Source organism: Sporothrix schenckii (assembly GCF_000961545.1).
Source record: "Sporothrix schenckii 1099-18 chromosome Unknown Cont38, whole genome shotgun sequence".
NCBI classification, from domain to species: domain Eukaryota; kingdom Fungi; phylum Ascomycota; class Sordariomycetes; order Ophiostomatales; family Ophiostomataceae; genus Sporothrix; species Sporothrix schenckii.
This window is the reverse complement of record NW_015971139.1, coordinates 133,996-154,231: the sequence shown is the minus strand read 5'-3', so window position 1 is coordinate 154,231 and position 20,236 is coordinate 133,996. Positions and strand designations below refer to the sequence as shown.

At 54.6% G+C, this 20,236-nt stretch overlaps 6 protein-coding genes across 6 annotated transcripts; 1 reads left to right on the top strand and 5 right to left on the bottom strand.

Moving 5' to 3' along the window:
- Positions 1–149: 149 nt before the first annotated feature.
- SPSK_05857 (NAD(P) transhydrogenase) lies at positions 150–3,688 on the bottom strand (the record flags this gene model as incomplete). The annotated part of the gene is made up of 3 exons (XM_016732566.1): positions 150–178; positions 240–3,494; positions 3,580–3,688. 3 exons carry the CDS (start codon positions 3,686–3,688, stop codon positions 150–152), a joined length of 3,393 nt encoding a protein of 1,130 aa, XP_016591768.1.
- Positions 3,689–6,184: 2,496 nt separating this feature from the next.
- Positions 6,185–8,265, bottom strand: SPSK_06045 (methionyl-tRNA synthetase; the record flags this gene model as incomplete). Its single annotated transcript, XM_016732753.1, has 3 exons — positions 6,185–8,008; positions 8,072–8,098; positions 8,200–8,265. 3 exons carry the CDS (start codon positions 8,263–8,265, stop codon positions 6,185–6,187), a joined length of 1,917 nt encoding a protein of 638 aa, XP_016591767.1.
- A 1,008-nt stretch (positions 8,266–9,273) lies between these two features.
- On the bottom strand, positions 9,274–10,801 carry SPSK_06245 (NADH:ubiquinone oxidoreductase 21.3kD subunit 21.3a; the record flags this gene model as incomplete). The annotated part of the gene is made up of 3 exons (XM_016732951.1): positions 9,274–9,655; positions 10,169–10,683; positions 10,739–10,801. The coding sequence occupies 3 exons, from the start codon at positions 10,799–10,801 to the stop codon at positions 9,274–9,276; spliced, it is 960 nt and encodes a 319-aa protein (XP_016591766.1).
- Positions 10,802–12,118: 1,317 nt separating this feature from the next.
- SPSK_06591 (peroxiredoxin Q/BCP) lies at positions 12,119–12,848 on the top strand (the record flags this gene model as incomplete). Its single annotated transcript, XM_016733293.1, has 2 exons — positions 12,119–12,455; positions 12,535–12,848. 2 exons carry the CDS (start codon positions 12,119–12,121, stop codon positions 12,846–12,848), a joined length of 651 nt encoding a protein of 216 aa, XP_016591765.1.
- A 397-nt stretch (positions 12,849–13,245) lies between these two features.
- Positions 13,246–16,745, bottom strand: SPSK_05858 (uncharacterized protein; the record flags this gene model as incomplete). The annotated part of the gene is made up of 4 exons (XM_016732567.1): positions 13,246–14,561; positions 14,627–16,340; positions 16,431–16,487; positions 16,650–16,745. The coding sequence occupies 4 exons, from the start codon at positions 16,743–16,745 to the stop codon at positions 13,246–13,248; spliced, it is 3,183 nt and encodes a 1,060-aa protein (XP_016591764.1).
- Positions 16,746–18,027: 1,282 nt separating this feature from the next.
- SPSK_06525 (ubiquitin-conjugating enzyme E2 R) lies at positions 18,028–18,903 on the bottom strand (the record flags this gene model as incomplete). The annotated part of the gene is made up of 3 exons (XM_016733229.1): positions 18,028–18,555; positions 18,661–18,738; positions 18,832–18,903. The coding sequence occupies 3 exons, from the start codon at positions 18,901–18,903 to the stop codon at positions 18,028–18,030; spliced, it is 678 nt and encodes a 225-aa protein (XP_016591763.1).
- Between the last annotated feature and the right edge of the window lie 1,333 nt (positions 18,904–20,236).

Genomic DNA, 20,236 nt, shown 5'->3' with positions numbered 1-20,236 from the left:
GAACAAGACGATCAACGAAAGCATCAACGCAAAAAGATCACAGCACATCCCGACTCTAGCATCCCTGCACGACGCAAAGACGAATAACGTCTACAGGGCGGTCTATGACTCTTGTAGCTCTTGGAGCGGTCTAGTCTAGCAGTCTCAGTCTACTTGCTCTCGATGGCAGATTTGATGGCTGAAAAACGTTAGTCAAAATTCGATGCTTCCATTTATACAGAACGGGGGTTCCTTCTTACCATCACATGTCACCTTGGCATCGCCAAAGAGCATCCGCGTGCCCGGCATGTAGAACATCGGGTTCGGCACGTCCGCGTAGCCGCTCGCCAGGCCACGCTTCATCACAATCACCTGCTTGCTCTTCCAGGCGTGCAGCACCGGCATGCCAGCAATCGGACTGCCCGGCTCCAGCGCAATCGGGTTGACCGTGTCGTTGGCGCCAATCACCAACGTCAGGTCCGTGTCGCTAAAGTCGTCATTGATCTCGTCCATTTCCAGCACAATGTCGTACGGCACCGACGCCTCGGCCAGCAGCACGTTGCACTGGCCCGGCATGCGGCCGGCCACCGGGTGGATGGCGAAGCGTACCTGCACCCCCTTGGACCGAAGCATCTGCGTAATCTCGGCGATTGCGTACTGCGCCTTAGCGACGGCCATGCCGTAGCCCACCACGATAATGACGGACTCGGCATTCACCAAACTCTCGGCCGTCTCTTCGACGTTCGTCTGGACCACCGTGCCTTCAATCTTTTTCTGCTCGCCGTCGGCAGCCGGTGCCGTTGTGCCAATGCCGCCAAAGAGCACATTCGTCAGTGATCGGTTCATGGCTACGCACATAATGTACGATAGAATGGAACCCGATACACCAATTAATGCACCCACTGTGGTGAGCAGTGGATTGTCCAACATGAATCCCTCGGCCACGAGTGCGAATCCACTGTAGGCATTCAGCACTGTAATGACAACGGGCATATCGGCACCGCCAATGGCGGCTGTAGTCGTGTATCCCTTTAAGAACGACATGGCTGTGTTGGCCGCGAGTGCACCTGCAGCAATAGTCGGCGAACCGGGGGCCATGGCCAGGAACGCACCCATCGTGGCAACATTACCGGCCAGCAGACCCGAGTTGATGAGATGGCGGCCCGGCAGTATCAGCGGCCGCGACGAAGCACGGCCCGAGAGCTTCATGAAGGCGACAATGGAGCCCGTGAATGTAACGCCACCAATGAGCACACCCAGGTAGGCCGTGACGAGGTGCAGCGTGCTGGCGTGGCTGACATCGGCCATGACACTGCCGATGCTGGTGAGGACGGCAGCCAGACCGACGACGGAGTGCAGGGCGGCGACGGTCTGAGGAAGATCTGTGGGCGTGATGCGGCGACCAATCAGGAGACCAGCAAGACCACCAACCACGGCCAGGCCAGCGAACTGGGTGAGCACTTCCGGGGTAAAGCCAACGGCCAGCAGCGAAGCAATAACACCTGAGCCGACGCCGAGGATACCGAGAATATTACCCATGCGGGCGGTGGTCTGGGACGCAAGAGAGGATATGGAACCAATGCAGAGCAGCGAGCTGACAAGGTAGCCGGCCTGGACAAGGCCTGCAGCACCCGTTGACGCGGCGGCAATGAAACCACCCGTGAAGAGCGTGGCGGGGATGCCGTACAGCCAAGGATACTCTGGCGGATCAGTGGGACGCTTGAACATGTCGAGCATACGCTTGGTGATGACAAAGCCACCAGAGATGTTGACGAAAGCCAGCAGGACGGATGCGGCACCGAACATTTGCGGAATGGTCTCGGGCAGGTAGCCACCGCCGAGGATGAAGAAGCCACCAACACCCACCATACCAGAAATCGCATTGGTGACGCTCATGAGGGGCGAGTGCAGCGCGGGCTGGACACCCCAAACAATGCGGTAACCGATAAGCGAGGCCAGACCGAAGATGAAGGCGTTGCTCATAAACAGCGGGCCGGTCAGCTTACCGAGCGCGAGCGCACCGGTCATTCCACCAGTCACGAGACTGACTTCACGCGACACCTTCTGGAAGGGCGTCAAGGCGACGACCTCCTCCACCACGGCCTCCTTGGGCTTGGCTGGCGGTGGTGGCGGCGCAGGGCGCGGAGCCGTGGGGACAATCTCGCCGTTTTGCGTGACAATGGAACCGCGGACGACCTCGTCAGCAAAGTCGACGCCGTATTCTTTCTCCAAAGGAGCCATGGACAGCAGGAATTTGGTAACGTTGTTTGAGTACAGGGTGGAGGACTGGGTAGGTAGGCGCGAGGGCATGTCGGTGTAACCGATAATGGTGATGCCCTTGTACGTGGCCAGCTGGCCGGGTACAGTCTGCTCGCAGTTTCCGCCAGCTTCCGCCGCCAGATCGACAATCACAGAGCCAGGCTTCATGTTGTCAATAACGTAGGTTGGGAGCAGCTTGGGCGCAGGCTTGCCGGGAATCAGGGCCGTGGTAATGATAATGTCGACGTCCTTGGCCTGCTCGGAAAACAGCTTCATCTCGGCATCGTGAAACGCCTTGGACATCTCCTTAGCGTAACCGCCAGCGCCGGAGCCGTCCTCCTCAACACCCTCGACCTCGATGAACTCAGCACCAAGTGACTGGACCTGTTCGCGGGTAGCGGGCCGGGTGTCGAAACCGCGTACAATGGCGCCCATACGGCGGGCCGTGACAATGGCACTCAAACCAGCCACACCGGCACCAATAACGAGAACCTTGCTAGGCGGGATCTTGCCGGCAGCGGTGGTCTGGCCAGTCAGGAAGCGGCCAAAGTGGTTGGACGCTTCGAGGACGGCCTTGTAACCGGCAATGTTGGCCATGGAACTAAGAGCATCAAAGACCTGGGCACGAGAGATACGGGGGATCATGTCCATGGCGAAACTGGTGACCTTGCGGGCAGCCAAAAGGTCCACAAGCTCTTTGTTCTGAACGGGTTGAATAAATGAGATAAGGGTCTGGCCGGCACGAGCATTGCCAGCCTCGGTCAGCGTCGGGCCGCGGACCTTGAGCACAATGTCGGCCTCCTTCCAGATGGCAGCAGCGTTGTCCACAATAGTGGCACCGGCCTGTTGGTATGTGGCATCGAGGAAACCAGCCTCGGCGCCGGCGCCGCGTTCAACAATGATGCGCCCGTAGCCCTTCTTGAGGAGAAGAGTGACATTCTGTGGCGTCAGGGCCACACGGCGCTCGTTGGGGAAGATCTCACGAGGCGCGCCCACAGTGAGCTTGGCGTATGGCGTGGTCGGTGGGAGAACCTTGGTGGAGAATGCAGCGGTAGTCTGGACGGTGGAGGACGGCTGGGAAGGCGCAGGGCCAGAGAAAACCGAAGCGTGGCGCACGAGCTGTAGTGACTTGGCGGCGTGGCGGGGCAGCACGGTCAGGGCAAGTGAGGAAGACAAGGGTGAGGCTGACACGGACGACGCCGCCGTGCGACGGGAATAGCCAAGCGAGTTGTGCCATTTACGAGTGGACGCATTGTCTGAGATGCACGTTAGGTCGTGTGCAACCTAAGGAGCCAACAGCTCTGGGAACTGTTGTACTGGGTGCTGCACGGCAGTACTTACCACAAACACGACGCACGCAGTGACGGGATAGCCGCTCAACAGCAGCTGGCAGCGGGATGGCCGTGTGGGCCACGGCCGGGCGCACAACCAAGGACCACGAAGCTGCCATTGGCGGAGAAGTAGCTGGCGAAAGCTCTGAGCCGAGGAAGAAGAGGGACGGAAAGAGAGCAGCTGTGCCGAGCTGCAAAAGATGTTAAACTGGCCCTGCTCCTTATATGCCTTGAGGAAGAGAGGGAGAGGCGATGGGAGAAAAAGAGGGCAGAAGAGGTCACACCCTAGAAATTGGACGTTCCTCCACAAGTAAAGAGTCAGAGGTCGAGCGGTCGCAAACACAAGCTGCAGTATGTGAACGTCGTCCCCACAGTTTAGTAACCGGGGCTGCTGTGACGGGTGAAAAAAATAGAGGAATTACCAAACAAAAGCTTGTGGAGTGCGTTCGGTTGCTGGCGACGAAAAGGCTCGTGTAAGTCTCAAACTGGAGTCGGGCTAGGGCGGCCGGCGAAGGAAGGGGAACGGCCCTGACCGGGTAACTGACAGCGAGCGCCTGGCCTGGCCGTGTTACTGCGGTGAGGTGTCGGCGAATGCTGAAGCTGAGATTGAGTCGAGTCCGAATGTCTCGACTTTGCAGAAGCCCTTGGCCTTTCGTCTGGTTGTTGCCTTTTGCTGCTCTCCTCTTCTCGCCTGCACTTCAGCCTTGCACCCTCCGGCCTGGGGCCTATTGCCGAAAAGCGGAGACCAGCGCTAAAAGCAAGGACAAAGACGTATGACTTCAAAAGGCAGACAACAGTGAGGCGCAGAATGGGACGCAAACAATAAGGTGACACCCAACAATGACGATGCAGGAGCAAGAAAGAGGAATCTAGGAAGACTGTAAAGGAAAGATGGAAAGAGGAGAAGGCACCGCGGGGATCTCGGCCAGCGAAGGCTTTGCAGGCGAGGGAAACAGCACCCCAACGGCGGTTGCTCTTGCTGTGCCCGAACAACAGACGCAAGTTACAAGGCACTAAAACGGAAGGCACCCACCCAGCGGGAATCCACCCCACACCCGGGGCGACTTCCTCTTCTCCGTGAGGCTCAGAAAGACGTAGAGCAACACGGACAAGTCGTTCTTTCCCTTTTGCTTTGCTTCTTCATTCGTGTGACACAGTACTTGACAATTTTCTATAAACAAAATCGAACAATTCAAACGTCAAAAGTTTTGGAAAGTACGGACAGATTTCCGATGGGTAGCGCAGGAAGGAGTGAACGGTCGCCTGTCAATTTGTCCATCTAACCGATCACACACACTGTTTCGTCCCCCCTGCATGCAACCACGAACAACACCACAACAAGCTCCAACCGCTTGCAACCACCACTTTGACAACACCCGTTCGAGCCGTTTTACCAGCTTTCTTGCGCAGCGCGCTTCCCCGCTTTCCCAGTTATGTCCGCGTGCCTCTTTCAACCTCCTCTTTCTCTCACACAATACCTCGTTCTTTAACGGCCCTTACCCTTCCCTCCCTGAATCCAGGAACAGCCGCAAACAGCAAGTAGCAGACCCCGCCACATTGGTTCGATTTGTTTTGGTAGTGGTGGTCCCTGAATTTGTTATCTGCTGCGTCTGTGTCTCAGATTTGAGTAGTGATGCGCATAGAATAAGATACAAATATGATGTGCGCTCGGTGGCCTCGAGAAATGTCGAATGTCGCATACCGCGCCGCAGAGAGGGGAGACAGCCAAAATGCGGGGGAGACAAGGATACGCAACGCACGGCAGACGCGGGTCCTCATTATATCTGTCGCGCCTTGTGTCCGTGTACTGACGTCTCCCTCTCACGTGCCGGATCTGGCGGTACTAGGCATACGTCTTGCTGCTATCGATCGCTACGTTGTATGGCAAATCCCTCATTGTCCACGGCCTCCAAGTGGCCTTCTCCGTGTTAGACGAGAGACAGCTGCCGCAAACGCAAATACCCAAACTTGATGGGACAATCGGCAACATTATTCCCTCTGGCAAAACGCTGCTGCTGCCCAGCCTTGAATTCTGGGCTACATTGACCCGGCTTGTGAGGAATCGGACGTCGTACGTGGAGAGAAGCGAAAACGCCACCTTCATCCTGTCAGCTGCCGTGAGTTGCATCATCGGCTTTATCTACAATAGGCAACCCGATCTTGACAGCTTGGGAGAGTCGGGAAATTCTCCGGGAAAGTGGACTAGTAGTAACGAGATACACATCATACTCGTAACAAAGACGCGAGCACTGACAGGCTCTTTAGCAGGGCGGCATCTCCATCTGCCACCCATACCATACATACCCCATCTGTCTCTTGTATGTGTCCTGAAGTGTCACCACTTGTAGTATGTAGCCATGTTCTGGCATACCTTTGTGTCCCTCAAAAAGGCCTCACAGTTTGTACTTTCACTTGCATCTATTTTTCTCATGTATATTCTTATATCCGGCTCGTAAATTCCCAAGAAATATCCAGCCGAATACTATCCTCCCTGAACCCAAATATATAAAGACAAATACAAGGCTCGGCACGCTCGTTGCACCAACGCCATGCTGGCCACCCGAATCCACTCTACGCAGACGCCCGACACCCCGCTTCCGCAAAACCATGTTTATCTATTTCTCCACCGGCTTCTCCCTCACCGGCAGCTCCTTGGCCTCGCCCGTGGCGACGGTCGCCGCGTCGACAGGCTTAGCCTCACCGTCTTGTTTCGCGGCCTCGGCCGCCTTAGATGCCGCCTTCTTGGCCTTCCTCTTGTCCTTGTCAGCCTGCTTCTTCGCCTTGGCCGCGGCCTCGGCCTCCCGCGTCTCGGACGTGCCGCCGAACTTCTCTTTCCACTCGGCCACCTTCTTCTCGTCGATACGCGAAAACAGGTACGCAGCCTTGCCGATCTTATGGCCCGGCTTGATGAAGCCAGGATCAAAGGTGTCCGGGATCAGCGGCAGGGGAACGTTAAGCTGCTCGGCAATCGAATCGGACGTCGAAGGCGTGAATGGCGACAGGATGGACGCCAGCAGGCCGCAGAGTGACAGCGCATAGCCAATGACGGCTTTGGTGCGCTCAGGTTCCTTCTCCAGGCTGGCATTGTCGAGGCGGTACTGCAGAAGTGTGTTGCCCTGGCTCGAGACGGCCGTGGCCTTCTCAACGCCGCTGCGCAGGTGGACGGCGTCCATGTCCAAGATGTACTCGTCAAGCAGCTTCTGGACATCACCGACCCACGCGGCAAAGTCAAACGACTCGTCCTTGATCGACGTGGAGTATTCCGGTACCACGCCGTCAAACTTGGCATTGACAAACTTGACAATGCGGTTGACAAAGTTGCCGATATTGGCCAGCAGGATCGAGTTGTTGGCCTGCACAAATGAGCTCCACTCAAACTGCGTGTCGCTGCTCTCGGGCCGCGAGCTCAGTAGGTAGTAGCGGAACACGGACGTCGGGATGCCCGTGTCCTTTGCCTGGTCACCAAACACGCCGACCGATCGCGACTTGGAGAACTTTGTGTTCTCGTAGTTCAGGTACTCGGTCGTCGAAATGTTGTATACCATGTTCCATTTGTCGCCGGTGCCGAGCTGGCTCGAAGGGAACGTCACCGCGTGGAACGGTGTGTTGTCTTTGCCCATGAACTGGTACAGCTTAACGTCTCCGGTCTTCCACCACTCCTCCCAGTATTTCTCTGAATAGCACGACGTAATGGACGGGTAGCCAATGCAAGCATCAAACCACACGTAAATCACCTTGCCCTCGTAGCCCGGTAGCGGCACCGGCACACCCCACTTGAGATCGCGCGTAATCGAACGGCCCTCCAGACCCTTGTCCAGCCACGACTTGGTAATAGCAATGGCATTGGGCGACCACTTGCCCTCCTTGCTTGCCTTGGCGAACCACTCGTCCATCTGAGGCTGGAGGCGGTCGAGAGCGAGGAAGACGTGCTTGGTGTCCCGAGGCACGGGCGGCTGGTTGACTTTGCAGACCTTGCAGCGCGGGTTGATCAGCTCAAAAGGGTCGAGCAGGTTACCGCACTGGTCGCACTGGTCGCCGCGGGCATCGTCGTAACCACAGCGCGGGCAGGTACCCTCGACAAAGCGGTCGGCTAAGAAAGCGCCATGAGTCTCACAGTAAGGCTGGGTGGTGACGCGCTCATCGAGGAACTTGTTCTCCCACAGCCGTAAAAACATCTCCTGGACAATCTTGGTGTGGTTGTCCGTACTGGTACGGCCGAAGTAGTCAAAGTTGATCTGAAAGTCATCGTAGATCTGCTTGTGCAGCTTGTGGAACTTGTCGCAGAGCTCACGGGGCGTGACACCCTCCTCGAGGGCCTTTGTCTCGGTTGCCGTTCCGTACTCGTCGGTACCGCAGATGTAGAGCGTCGGGTTGCCGCGCTGCTTGGAATAGCGGGAGAAACAGTCGGCCGAGAGCGTTGATCCGATAATGTTGCCGAGCTGTGTTGTTAGTACCAGACTCGTTTATGAACTTCTCTAAAGAATTGGTGTGTGTGGACGTACGTGCGGCACGTTGTTGACGTATGGTAGCTGGGGAAAGTATATGTTAGCATAACCTTCCAAGAGTAGGTCCATGAAGCTCGGCAGAAGCCCGGAGCATAAATGGGGACCTCGGAGGGCGCGATACGTACAGCACTGGTGATCAGAACGTTCTTCTTGCCCTCGATGGGACGGATGACGTTGTCGGAGTCAGCCATGGCGAACGTCGATAAGCTGAGATCGGTGATCGTGGAGAATTCGAGGTGAAGGAGGGATAAGGAGCAGGGAGGTGATCAAACGAAAAGAAAGAAGACGAGGTAGATATAACAAAGTGGCGGTGGCCAAGTCAAGCTGAGCTGCAAAATATAAATGATGGCAAAACAAACGCAGGTGGTAAACAACAGGGGACGTAAATGAGGAGGCGAAGAGACAGGTGAAGTGTGACTCTCACATTCTTTTTGGGGCAAGTGGGTGTGTTCCAGAAGCAGAAAGAGTCACCAGGCACAAAGGGCAAAAGTTGCGCTGGCGCAAAACGTCAGGAAAATTGTGTGGGGAGTCTAAATGGAGGGCGAGGAGGGGTTGTGCTACAGGGTCCTGTGTTGGTGTCATCGGACTTAGGCCTTGACCCACTAATTGACGACATGGCCAAAGCCGTCACTAAAGCCCGTCGCGGAGCAGTGGAGCGCGGGATGGTGATGATCAGAAACTCACCTCGAAGTACGCATGCCAGCCAGTACGGTGCTAAAGCTAGGCTTATAAAGTGAAAAAAGTAAAGAAGAAGAGAAAATAAGGTGAGGTGGAAGCAGCCTATGCCTATCGCTCTGAGGCAAATATCGCGCCTCGTATTATTCATTGGAATTGGCGTCTCGAACGGGAAGTTTGCCAATCGACAGGTTTACTTTACGTGACATTCAAGCCAAAAGACTGCAGACTGGATTGAAGGGCCATCTGCATTCTCCTAAAAGCAGCAGTATTTCTTCTTTCCCTTGTTAAAAAACGAAGCAAAAAGGTAACTTTACATGATGCCAAAGGTCACGGGGGGCATCAACAAAAAGGCCGGGTCACGTGAGGGCCTTACAAATACCACAAAACCACACACCGCAAACGCCACTGCGACTTTCACAGCGATTTGAATGACAAACCCCGTCAAATCATCATCACAGACTGAGCGTGAACGCGTTCCAATGGCGACCAATACGGACGACCCGTTCAATGATCTCTTTTCTCTAGAGGACGACTTTTACGAAGACGGGTTCCGCCAGGGCCATGCCGACGGCGAGCGCGCCGGCAAAATCGAGGGCCGCACGCTCGGCCTTGAAAACGGCTTTAAAAAGTTTGTCGAGGCCGGCCGGCTGCAGGGCAAGGCGGTCGTGTGGTCCCACTTGGCACTCGGTAAGGCCGGGACGTACAGGCCGGGAACCAACGCCCGTCTCCTGAAAAATCTGCGCACCTTTTATGCGCTGGTCGAGCCTGGCACACTGCCGACGGCCAACACAGACGAGGCTGTCAACGACGTCGATGACCGTGTGAAGCGAGCACAGGCCAAGGCACGGGTGCTGGAGAAGATGGTTGTCGAGCTCTCGGGCAGTACGCCGGCTGCCGCAGCCTCTGTTGCAACGACAGCGACACCGGAAGCATCGAGTTAAGGGCATCTCACGGCACGATTGCACGACAGCATGGATAGCGGCGTCAACGGCGTTTCTTTTCTTTTTCTGCAGCATTTACATTTCGGACGAATGGCTGGATATGGCCAGAGCGGACGGGGTCGGCTAGCTTTGGATTCCCACACATGCCATTAGAAAGCGGAACATTGGATCTGCAGATAGATTTGGTATTGCAGATAGTACACCGAGGTTTCTAGGATAGAGGTCGCGACGTGAACAAATTGTTATTCTGTCAGACAAGACATCTTATTTGCGCTTACTACTTCTTGCTCCTCTGTTCTCAATATGCAATTATGTACACACACCAACCAACCATCAAACAAACAAAACCAAAAGCGCGAGACCATTTACTGGAACACTCGGCACGGGTACCTATATAATGTTAGCATTGATACCATAGGCGCTCATCGGTGTATACGAGGGCATTTGTATGTGACTGGGGGGGAAATGTACGTACTCTTCGGGATATGATTGCTCCGAGACCAGCTCATACTTGTGCACGTCCCATGCGCCACTGTTCAGGCTCTGCCCGCTTGGCAGCGGCGGCAGGCCGTCGACGAACAGGTCGGTAGCAACGGGCGAGCTAGTCGACGGTGTCTTAGCCAGGAACGCACCAAGGCCCTCCGTCTTGCCGACCTCCGTGGCAGCAACGAGCGCCTTCGAGCCAGCCTCGCCAATCAGCTCCGTCTTGGGGGTAGCAGCGCTGCCAACCGTCAGCAGGGCGACGGCGTCGGCCTGACTGACTGTGCTGAGGCGCGGGTAGTTGCGGCGAGCGTCGCGCTTCCAGTAGGGGTTGCCGGCAATGTCGCCAGCGGGGACGGTGACGGGGTCGGTGACGAGGAGGGGATCTTGCTGACCAGGAGCCGGTGTACGGTAGTAAGGGTTGAGGGGCACACCGTTGGAGCGGTTCTTGTCAATAGCCATGAGGCGACGGAAGCCTTCCCAGATTCCCTTGCTCTGGAGAGTTTGTTTCTGGGTGGTGTCAGTGGGAGTTTGTCGCTGGTGGAGGAAACCCGCGAAGACCTACCTGGGAAATGCTGACGACGTGGCTCGCCGAGGTGACGGCCTTTGCGGCCGCCTTGGAAGCCATCGATGCGATAGGTTGACGAACAGACGACAGATTGTGCAAGTGAACGACCGTGGCAGATGGTAAGATGTCGTCGAAAGGGCAGTCGTGGAGTTTCCAATTGATCCCGACGTGACGTTGTTTCGCTTGTTCGATGGACTAAGCTCGATTTTCGCGATGCTCGTTCTTCCGCAGCCGAAAAGGCGAAAAGTGGAGTGCCAGCTGGCAGCGGACTGACAGCCAGTCCGCGATGACAGCGCTCAGAATGCGCAACACCTGATTGGCCCACTGCTATGTTTTGGTGGCCCCAGCGGACATAAGACCTAGAATCGACAAATACACGCACTAAAATCGCTCGCAACAATGCTACCGGATGATGGCATCCACTGAAAACGGAGAACTATCGAATTGGCCGTCCCAGGGCGGGTGCGGCCGCTGGGTCATGTCCTTGTGTATGGCTCACTCTGTCGATGTCTGAACTGCCTTCGCAAAAGCGGACTCTGCCGGTTCCGGTCGTTGCTCTCTACAAGGAGCATATAAGGCAAGGACACCCAACTGAAGATGCTCCGTCCTTCTGTCCACTGCAGTTTTACATTTACATCTCCCTCAGCAGTTGCTCTCTTTCGCCTGCTCACCCCCGAGCTGATTAATACTTTGAGATAAGATCCCTAGAAACCTCCATAATTTCAATATCATTATGGCTGTAAGTATCTCTGTCTTGTTGTCGCTCTGTTCGTATTTCCGCTGTGAACTTCGATTTAGCCCCTGCTTCCATGCTGCCTTGACCTTCCTTCCCTCTCCGGTACTCTCCTCCTTTTCCTTTCCAGCCCGCCCTGTTGGGAAAGAGCTTTGCCGCCCCTGGTTGGCTTACCTTGGCTCTTTCCCAGGCGATTGGCCATAGCCGTTGTGTAGAAAAGCGTCTCCCCTGACTAGGACCAAATCAGGGCCTAGACTGTTCTCTCACCGTCTGGCGCATGCGCGCCACCCACGTTCGCATCGCCTTGCGCTCTTCCTAGCTCCCCCAGCCATCTTCTCGTCGACGCAATTCCTCGGTCCTTCTGACTCCCTTTCCCGCTCCTCGTTCCTCTCAAACCAGCTTTCATGTACTTTCTCTTCTTCTTTACTTTTCTCCTTTGACTTCACGCCACGTTTTGTCTGTCAACCTCTCGTGATTATTGCTTACACAGTTCCAATTTCAACCCGTCCATCTTGAAGCTTTGTAACACTACATTGCGCCGTCGATTTTTGCTCTCGCGATCGTCACTGCACATATCTCCCATTTCCTTGATCTCCTATTTCTCCCAATCAACTTCATCCTCACCCCTTCCACAGCCACACACCATGCCTATGGAGCTGCGCAAGCGCAAGGCGCCTGAGGCGACGCCTGTTGCGCCCGTCAAGAAGGCGGCCACGGCGGCTCCCAAGCCCAAGGCCGCCAAGGCAGAGACAGAGAAGCCTGCAAAGGCAGAGAAAGCCCCCAAGGCCGTTGCTAAGAAACCCAAGGACGTGTCCGCGCCCGCACCGCCGTTCCCGGAAGTCGGCTCTACCATTGACCTCGAGGGCTTTGGCGGCGAGGTCGAGATCAACGACGGCACCAAGACGACGCTCAAGGCTCTTGTCGAGGCCAGCAAGTCCGGCGTTGTCATCTTCACTTATCCCAAGGCGTCCACGCCAGGATGTACGTCCACACATCTCGTCCCTTTTTGAAAAAGAAAAAATATATAAAATAAAGGAAATAAAAAAGTCTAACGGACTAGGCACCAAGCAAGCATGCAAGTTCCGCGACGAGTACGAGCCGCTGACTGCGAGCGGCCTCTCAATTTATGGCCTGTCCCACGACACGCTCGAGGCCAACACCAAGTTCAAGAACAACCAGAAGCTGCCGTACCCCTTGCTGTGCGATCCGGCGCAGACACTGATCGGCGCCATCGGCCTGCGCAAATCGCCCATCACCTCGGCCGTGCGTGGCGTTTTCGTGATTGACAAGTCCGGCAAGGTCCTGGCCGCCGAAGCCGGCTCTCCTGACGGCACTGTTGCTACGGTCCAGAAGATTGTCAACGAGAGCAAGTAGAGTGTGAATATGAACAGTAGAACGGACAGGTAAATAAAAGCGGTTCTACAAAGTCAAACCCCAATAATGAAAATTGATAAACATCGAGTGTGTAGAGAAATATTTTGTAAACAAAACGACGGGATAAGAAACAGGCAGGCCCAAAACGAAAGCAGTGACAAAACGAAAATAACTTTCCGCATCAAGTGCCCAGTTCGAAGGACAATGACAGCCTTTGAAAAGTGGCAATAACTCACCAACATGCTTGTGCTTGCATGTCCAAAACAAGAAATTTAAAAAAGAGGGAGAAAATGCCCCAAAATGCTCGCTTCGTGTTTGTGTCATGTATTAGTGTTTTCATGTAATAGATACTCTCTATGTTTTGATATCTCCCTTTTCTGTCTTCGCTCGTCCGTGTTCATGCCCCGTCTGCAGCATCCTCCGCGTGGCCTACATAACGGCCCTCTGGATTGTCCCAGTCAGCGAGCAGCTGTATCGCGCCATCATTTTGATGTGCCTGCTGCGGCTTCTTAATTTGGGGCGGCGGTGGTGGTAGCATCTGTCCTGGTGACTGTGATCGTTCTTGCATCTGGCTCTGGCCGAAGTCGATGAGGTCGGGGACGCTGGCCGTAGCACGAGGCGTCTCCAGGCTAGCGTCTGCACCAGGCGCGACGTTCGGTGTATCGACCAGATTTGTGCCGTTAATGAAGTTCTTGTCGCCGCCGTGGATGGCTCGCTGAACCATCTCCGTGCCCAGAGACCCTTTATGCTCCTGTTTGGTATCCGTGGCTGCTGGTATGGGTGCCGAGTCTGCCACGGCCTCGTCATACCCAGGCAATGTGTCCACCTCCCGTTGGGGCAGCACCGGTTCGGCAAAGTCCATTCCATCGGCTCCCGCCCTCTTAGTCATGGCTTCATCCATGGTCCGGTTCAACGTCCACTCGTGTACATCATACCCGCTGCCGACGCCTCTAGCGAATACCCCCTCGTCCATATCTGTGGTGAACCGGTCGTCGTTAAGGAGCGGTACATCCTCCATGTCACGGTCCGAATACTCGCCCAGGGACGCCATGTTGCTGGCCATGGAATCAATGCTATTAGCTCTCTGCTGACGCTTTAAAGGAGACGTCGGCGAGGGCTCTTCGACGGGCTGGCGCTTCTTGTCGCGCGGGCTCTCTTCCAGCATTTCCTGTTTGAAAAAACGGTTGTCGAACCGGATAAATGTCCGAAGTGCGTCGGGCAGGGCCACATTCTCCTCGGCGAGTGACGCGGCGTTGCTGTACACCAGAATTGGCGTGTCCGTTTCCAGGAAGACCGATCCGCGAGCAATATCCACAGTCGTTTTCTGGATGGTGATGGGCGAAGCATCTCTGCCGTTGTAGGAAACCATCCACCACTGGTCGCCTGTTGCCATGGTAGTAGAGGACGTGGACAGTGCCGGCTCAGGGTTCTGCTCCGTTTCCGTCCCCTTGCCCTTGACTTCCGCTTCGACTTTGGCATGGTCGCCGCGCTCACTGGCTTCTTCGTCCAAGGGATGAGACTGTCGCTCTGGCTCTTGTTCCGGCTTCGGCTGCGCTTCACGCCGGCAGAAATAGAACTTGTCAGGCGACACGATGACGCCACGTAGTGAGTATTTGCTCGTCGGACTCCAATTCTGATTCTCGGAAGGTACAGTATACTTTCGCCGGAGACGTCGAGAAAGCTCGACAAGGGCCTCTCGCTCAAACTGCAGTTCTACAAAGGTGACTGTTAGTAAAACGGCGATAACCTCCAAGTTCATTTCGTGGTGATTGACCTACTTTGAACTCTCTTCTGTATGCTGATCAGTTTTTGCCGGTGAACGGCGATCTCGGTCTGGAGTGTCCGTAGCGTTTCCTTCTCCTCATCGGTTACCGGCTCTGCCGCGTAGATTTGGGCTTCGTTGTAATCAAAGGATTCGGGCGTATTTTGTGCTGCTTTGTATCGACCCCATACCATCTCCGCACGATACTGCCATTCTTTCTGGATGGCAAACGCAATTGCCTGGTCCGACAAGACGACTCGATCCCTGACGACGGTGTGGGGGGCTGACGAATGGTCGTTGAATGTAGTGACGTCCCGCATGGCCGCGTCGATTTTCCGAATAGTATCGTATACTTTCTGAAGATGTACCTGAATCTCCAGAGCCCGCGATGCGTTCTCGCCCATGTAGCGATCGGTGTAGAGCACCTCGGGAACGTCAAAAGGTTCTATGAACGGCACCTGCCTGTTCGTACTCAGGCGCAAAATCTGCACCGGGGCAACCTTGGCCAAGACAGCCATGCTAGCTTCATGGACGCTAATATGTGAAACGTTGGGATCAAAACGGTAGAGATCTTCCCAATAAATGGCGTCAATGGCACTGTACAGATCGTGCAGGCCGAATGGGACGTTGTCGCCATCCACCTTTATTTCGAGTATCGCATATGACTCAGAACGAAGGGGAACGCCCAAGTGCTTGATGCCCATCAACTGAACGTCACAGAAGAAGGTGTGCAGGATCTCTGGTAGATCCAACCGCCGCGCAGCTTCAAAGAACCTTTGGCTCATCTCCATGCCATAGCACTCCCTCATCACCGCCGTGTCGGCGAGATTGTCGGCAGTTCCGTATGCGCGGTCGGTGCTGTCGAGGAAGGCCATCAGTCTGTGCATCTCCTCGACGTACTCGCGGGCAACCGCCGAGTTCATCCTAGGACCACTCTCAAGTCGGCCACCGTCAGCCATGGAACTACTGCTCGTGTCGTCTTCGTCGCTGTCAACAGAAATGACTGTGGTCATTCCCGCCGTTGCCGCTGCTGGCGTCGCCATACGAATGCTGCCATCGTTGTCGGGTACACCAAGTGGCTGTATCCGGCTACCCTTCCACCACTCCGAGTTCTGGCCGTACGTGGCCGGCTGCCGTCCTGAACGCAGTAATGCGTTGCGGGCGGCAGGTATGGCATGGAGAATTGTGAGAAGCGCGCCCAGCGCCGACGCCTCTGTGCCCGACCGCCGATTACGCAAAAACACCGGGACGCCGGGTTCTCGCTTGCGGCCAGATGGTGGGGGTTCTAGAACCTCGGGGCTAGCGCGAACCATGGCCCATTGATCAGGGTCATATACGTCTCGGTTGGCGGGTCCAAAAAAGGGAAGTTCAGTCGAGACTGCCGCGTCATGGGACATGGTGATACCAGTCTCTTGTGGTGCATGGGTGGTGCCGGCCATCGCGGCTGACTCGGCCAGCGCCCTCTCTAGGTCCTCATCAGCCTGGAGCTTAGACGTGGGAGCGCCCACGTCGCTTGTAGTCCAGTCGGTCATCCTACTAAGTGGCGATTGGACTCGCGATGGTGGACGAGATGGTGGGACGGAATGGAATTGAGCAGGCGAGATGCCGTGGATAATGGATGAGGCGTTGTCGTCGGGTCCTTGGATATTAAAACTAGGAAGTGGGGTATTGTTGAAGCTGTCGCGATCGCCAGTAAACGATGTCTCGTCCCAAGTATATGTTTGTCGGAACTAAAAACAGTGCGAAGATGGTATGTTAGAGCTAGCTGTATAGAAGTGAAGAGCAAGTGGGGAGTCACATATTGTCACGGAATACCGCACCTTTGACGGGTCGTCGTAGAAAGAAAGGACGACATCCTGAACACTGCCAGACTTGGCCTGGATGGAAAGAAGGGGATATGGTCAGCATTGCGGGTGTTTATGTTTATGAGATGTCGCCTCGCTCTTGCCTCGCGCCAGCTAGAGAACCGTCTGGGAAGCTGCGACAAGATGGCAAGGGAACAGGAAGCAGCGACTCGGCGTTCGGTAGGAGCAACCAACTTTGAGAGCAGCGATGACGAGGTTGCGGTCGCCAACAGGGTCGAGGTTGGCGAACTCGCAGACCTCTGCAATGGCGGATTCGGGAGGATCCTCCATGACGGCGGCAATCGTGTATTTGGAGGATATCGGAGAACAGGAATGACGAGAGATGGCAGCAGCGAGCAGCACACAGCTGCAAGCTGTGTCTAAGAGGACGGAATCTGTTTGAGACGATCGGGCGGCGTCGATGTAAGGAAAACGTCGCGACGAGGAAGCAGGAAGGCTCGGCTTTGGTACCTTCGGCGGCTCCGCTCAAAATGTCGTCGTCTGTAGTAGCGGCGGCGACGGAATGGCGGTGCGGTGGGCTTGAAGGCGCGATTGGCGATAGAAGGAAGTGCGAACGCTTTCAAACAAACAGAAATGGGAAGTGCGACAGGCGAGGGAGAATAGAGGGGAGCTGTTTTGGGCTGGCCTCCAAGCTTCGACGCAGCTAGGCAGCAAAATAGCAACGACAAAAAGAACTAAAACGAAGCGAAAGAACGATGCTAGCTGTAAACAAAAATGTCTGGAGACGAAATGTTGTGCGGTGCTAGATTAAGAGCGGTTGTTTTATTAAGACCAGGATCGCAACCGTTAGAAGAGCCAGGGACATGCGTTGAGGTACGTGTGATAGGTGAGAGGTGATGTGTGGTGACGTTGGCTTTGGTAGCTCGACGTTTTTTCGCTGCAGGCGGCAATGAAACGAACTTCGCCTCTATGCATTAGGTGTGCGAAAAGTGGGCGGCAATGGGCGGGCTTTTGGAAGCCTAGCAGCCGCCTTTTAGAGAGCCGGAGTGGGTTAGCGGCTTGTTTTGTAGCAGACGACTCGCTAAGTTCGGGGGCACTCACCTGTGGCAGTTGGCTGTGATTGGGCAGAGATGCAAACTCAAAACGGTAATTCCAGCAGTGATACGGAAACGTTCTGCACCCATAGTCTGTATGCCGACCACGCTCTGTGGAAAGCAAGGGGAAGTACTGGGAATATGCAGCGTCCGAATGTCAGCGCGTGAGAGAGAGAGAGAGAGAGAGAGAATAAAGTATGAAGCGGTCTATTTCTAACACAGATATAAACACTAAACCTGCGAATGATCTTTCCCGGTACCAGGAATAACAAAAGCCCTTTGGAAAACGCCTGAAAAGCACAGAATCATATACAAAGATCAAAAGTCAAACACCACCCCATATGTGCGCTATGCGATAGATGAGACAGTGTCCCTTCAAATAAGAGGGCAGAGATATAGCCGAAGACACAAGGGAAATGAAGCACAAAAGCCGAAACACCACGCTGAAAAGGATGGGAAGTGGCGAGCAAAAGAGAACGAGATGCAGGTCGGACAGAGTCGAGGCCGTAATGTCCTCTTTATTCCGTGTGGTCGTCTTCACTCTCGTCTTCTCTGTCATCGTCATCGTCGTCATCCGGTCCAACCTCCTCGTCGCTGTCGCTGCCAAAGTCCAGCTCCTCGTCGTCGCTCTCGGCCCAGAAGGCGTCGTCGTTGTCCTGTTTCTTGGCCGGCGGCTCCTCGACAAAGGTGGTGGGCATCACGAAGCCGTCGGGGATATCACGCTTGGACCGCTCGACAGCCGCAGCCGCACGCACACGGTACTGGGCGTACTGGTCACGGTACAAGACGCTGGCATCGACGTTGGCGGGCGAGTTGATCTCGGGGTTGTCCAGCAACAGCAAGATGGAGAGCATGACGGACTCGACGCCTTGGAGCGGTGACCAACGCTCGCCGGCCTGCTCCCCGGACATGATGTCGTCGCCGGGGTTGTGGAGGATGGAGATACAAAGGCGGCCGTCGGGATACACGTTGGGGTGGAAGATAGTCGGCGTGAAGCGGAAGACGGGGGGTTTGTAGGGATAGTCGGTCGAGAAGCGGATCTCGCCCTGGAGTCACATCGTCACATTAGCATTCTGCACTTGTCGCAGAATTCACCTGGGTCTCTCGCTTGTATCTCAGCCGTCTTGGCCAGCCGCAGCATTCCAACTTACATTGAAGTAGCCACCGTAGAAGACGCTATCCGGGTTGATGATCATCAGACTGACACGCCACCGGAAGAGGTCATCGGCCTGAGGGGTGGATTAGGCGTTAGCGAGCAAATCCGTCGCGTGCTCGATGGGATGCCCCATCGGTGAAGAGTCGGTGGCCTTTCAGCGACAAACCTCAATGTTCAGCCATTTCTCTTTTTGCAGAGCATTCAGCTCAGACATTAACCGTTGCTTGGCGCCACTCATGGTTGTTGTAGATAGAGGGTAATCGGGATTGAGGGAGTCGTGAGTGTTGGCAGACTTTTGCTGGTGATGTCGAGATAATCGAGTGCGATGGCGGAGGCGGTTAGGAGATGGGGCCGTATTTGAACTTCGAGTGAGTCCGGGCGGTTGGGAGAGGAGAAGAGGAGAGGTTGGAGGCAGCAGAATAAAAAAGGAAGGACGTAAAAGGAAAGCAGGCAGGAAAGATAAAAGACAAAAAAGGATCGAAAATTGGAAAGTCGGAAAGTAGCATGCGAATTGTCTGATTAGAAAGAGGAAAAGGAAGGGGACGAAAGAAAATGCCTTGCCTGGCGGCAGGCGACAATGAAAGAGAGGCCAAGGGATTCTGGGCGCTTCCTCCTGGGGTCAAGAGTCACGGGGAAGGCGAGGAGGGATACGGCATGAGGGGTTGACACGCGAGCCAGACGAGTCTGAACGAGTCTGTGGGGCCACTTAAGCGGTACTGAAAGATACGTTTTACCATGCCGTAATTTTACCACAAGTTAAGTAACTATCAGTACTTGCTGACTTCGCGTATTACCAGGGTGAATAACGGCCATACAACACACATACAATTGAAGCTCGTTCGAATCCATGTCAACGCGGACAAACACAAATAGCGAGTGCGACATGTGACGTGAGGGGAAAAAAGTTTTGGTGGAAGAACATATAAGGATAGAGTATTAAAGTTTTTCTGTTTTAATTTTTTTCTTTCGTTTCCTCATATTGAGTTTTATTTTTATTTTATTTATTTTATTTTATTATTTACAAAAGTAAATTGCATATGCATATGCATATGCTTATGCTCCTGATTTTGAATGTAGTTTTTAAAATTTTAACAAATAAATGGCTACACATGATTAAAACTGTTAAACCGGACACCCGGCGCCAGCAAAAACCAACAAAATGGGAGACCAATAACGGACAACATCGTCGATATCAAAAATAAATGCGATTTAATGCATTGATGTGATAGTTGCAGCATCCGATTCATCAAGGTACGGAGTGCCACGGTTAAACGATCCAGCGTGTACGTTTGTAGCAATATATCGACCCACAAGTAGCCAAGTAGTTTTCTTTTTTCATTGTGTCTGTGAAGTTCCGAACGGCGACTCGGGCGACGAAAAAAAAAGTGAACGCTACAATGGAGAATGACGTCGTGCCGGAGTTGCCATTGTTTGAGGTGCGCTTAGTGCACACCACTGCCGAGCAATGCGCCATCGGCCGCAGTTTTGTTCGCTCTTAGCCCCACCAGGCGGAGCTCTTTGCGTGCTCTTTATAAATGCCTTCTGCCATTTGCATTGATTGGGAGTCAAAA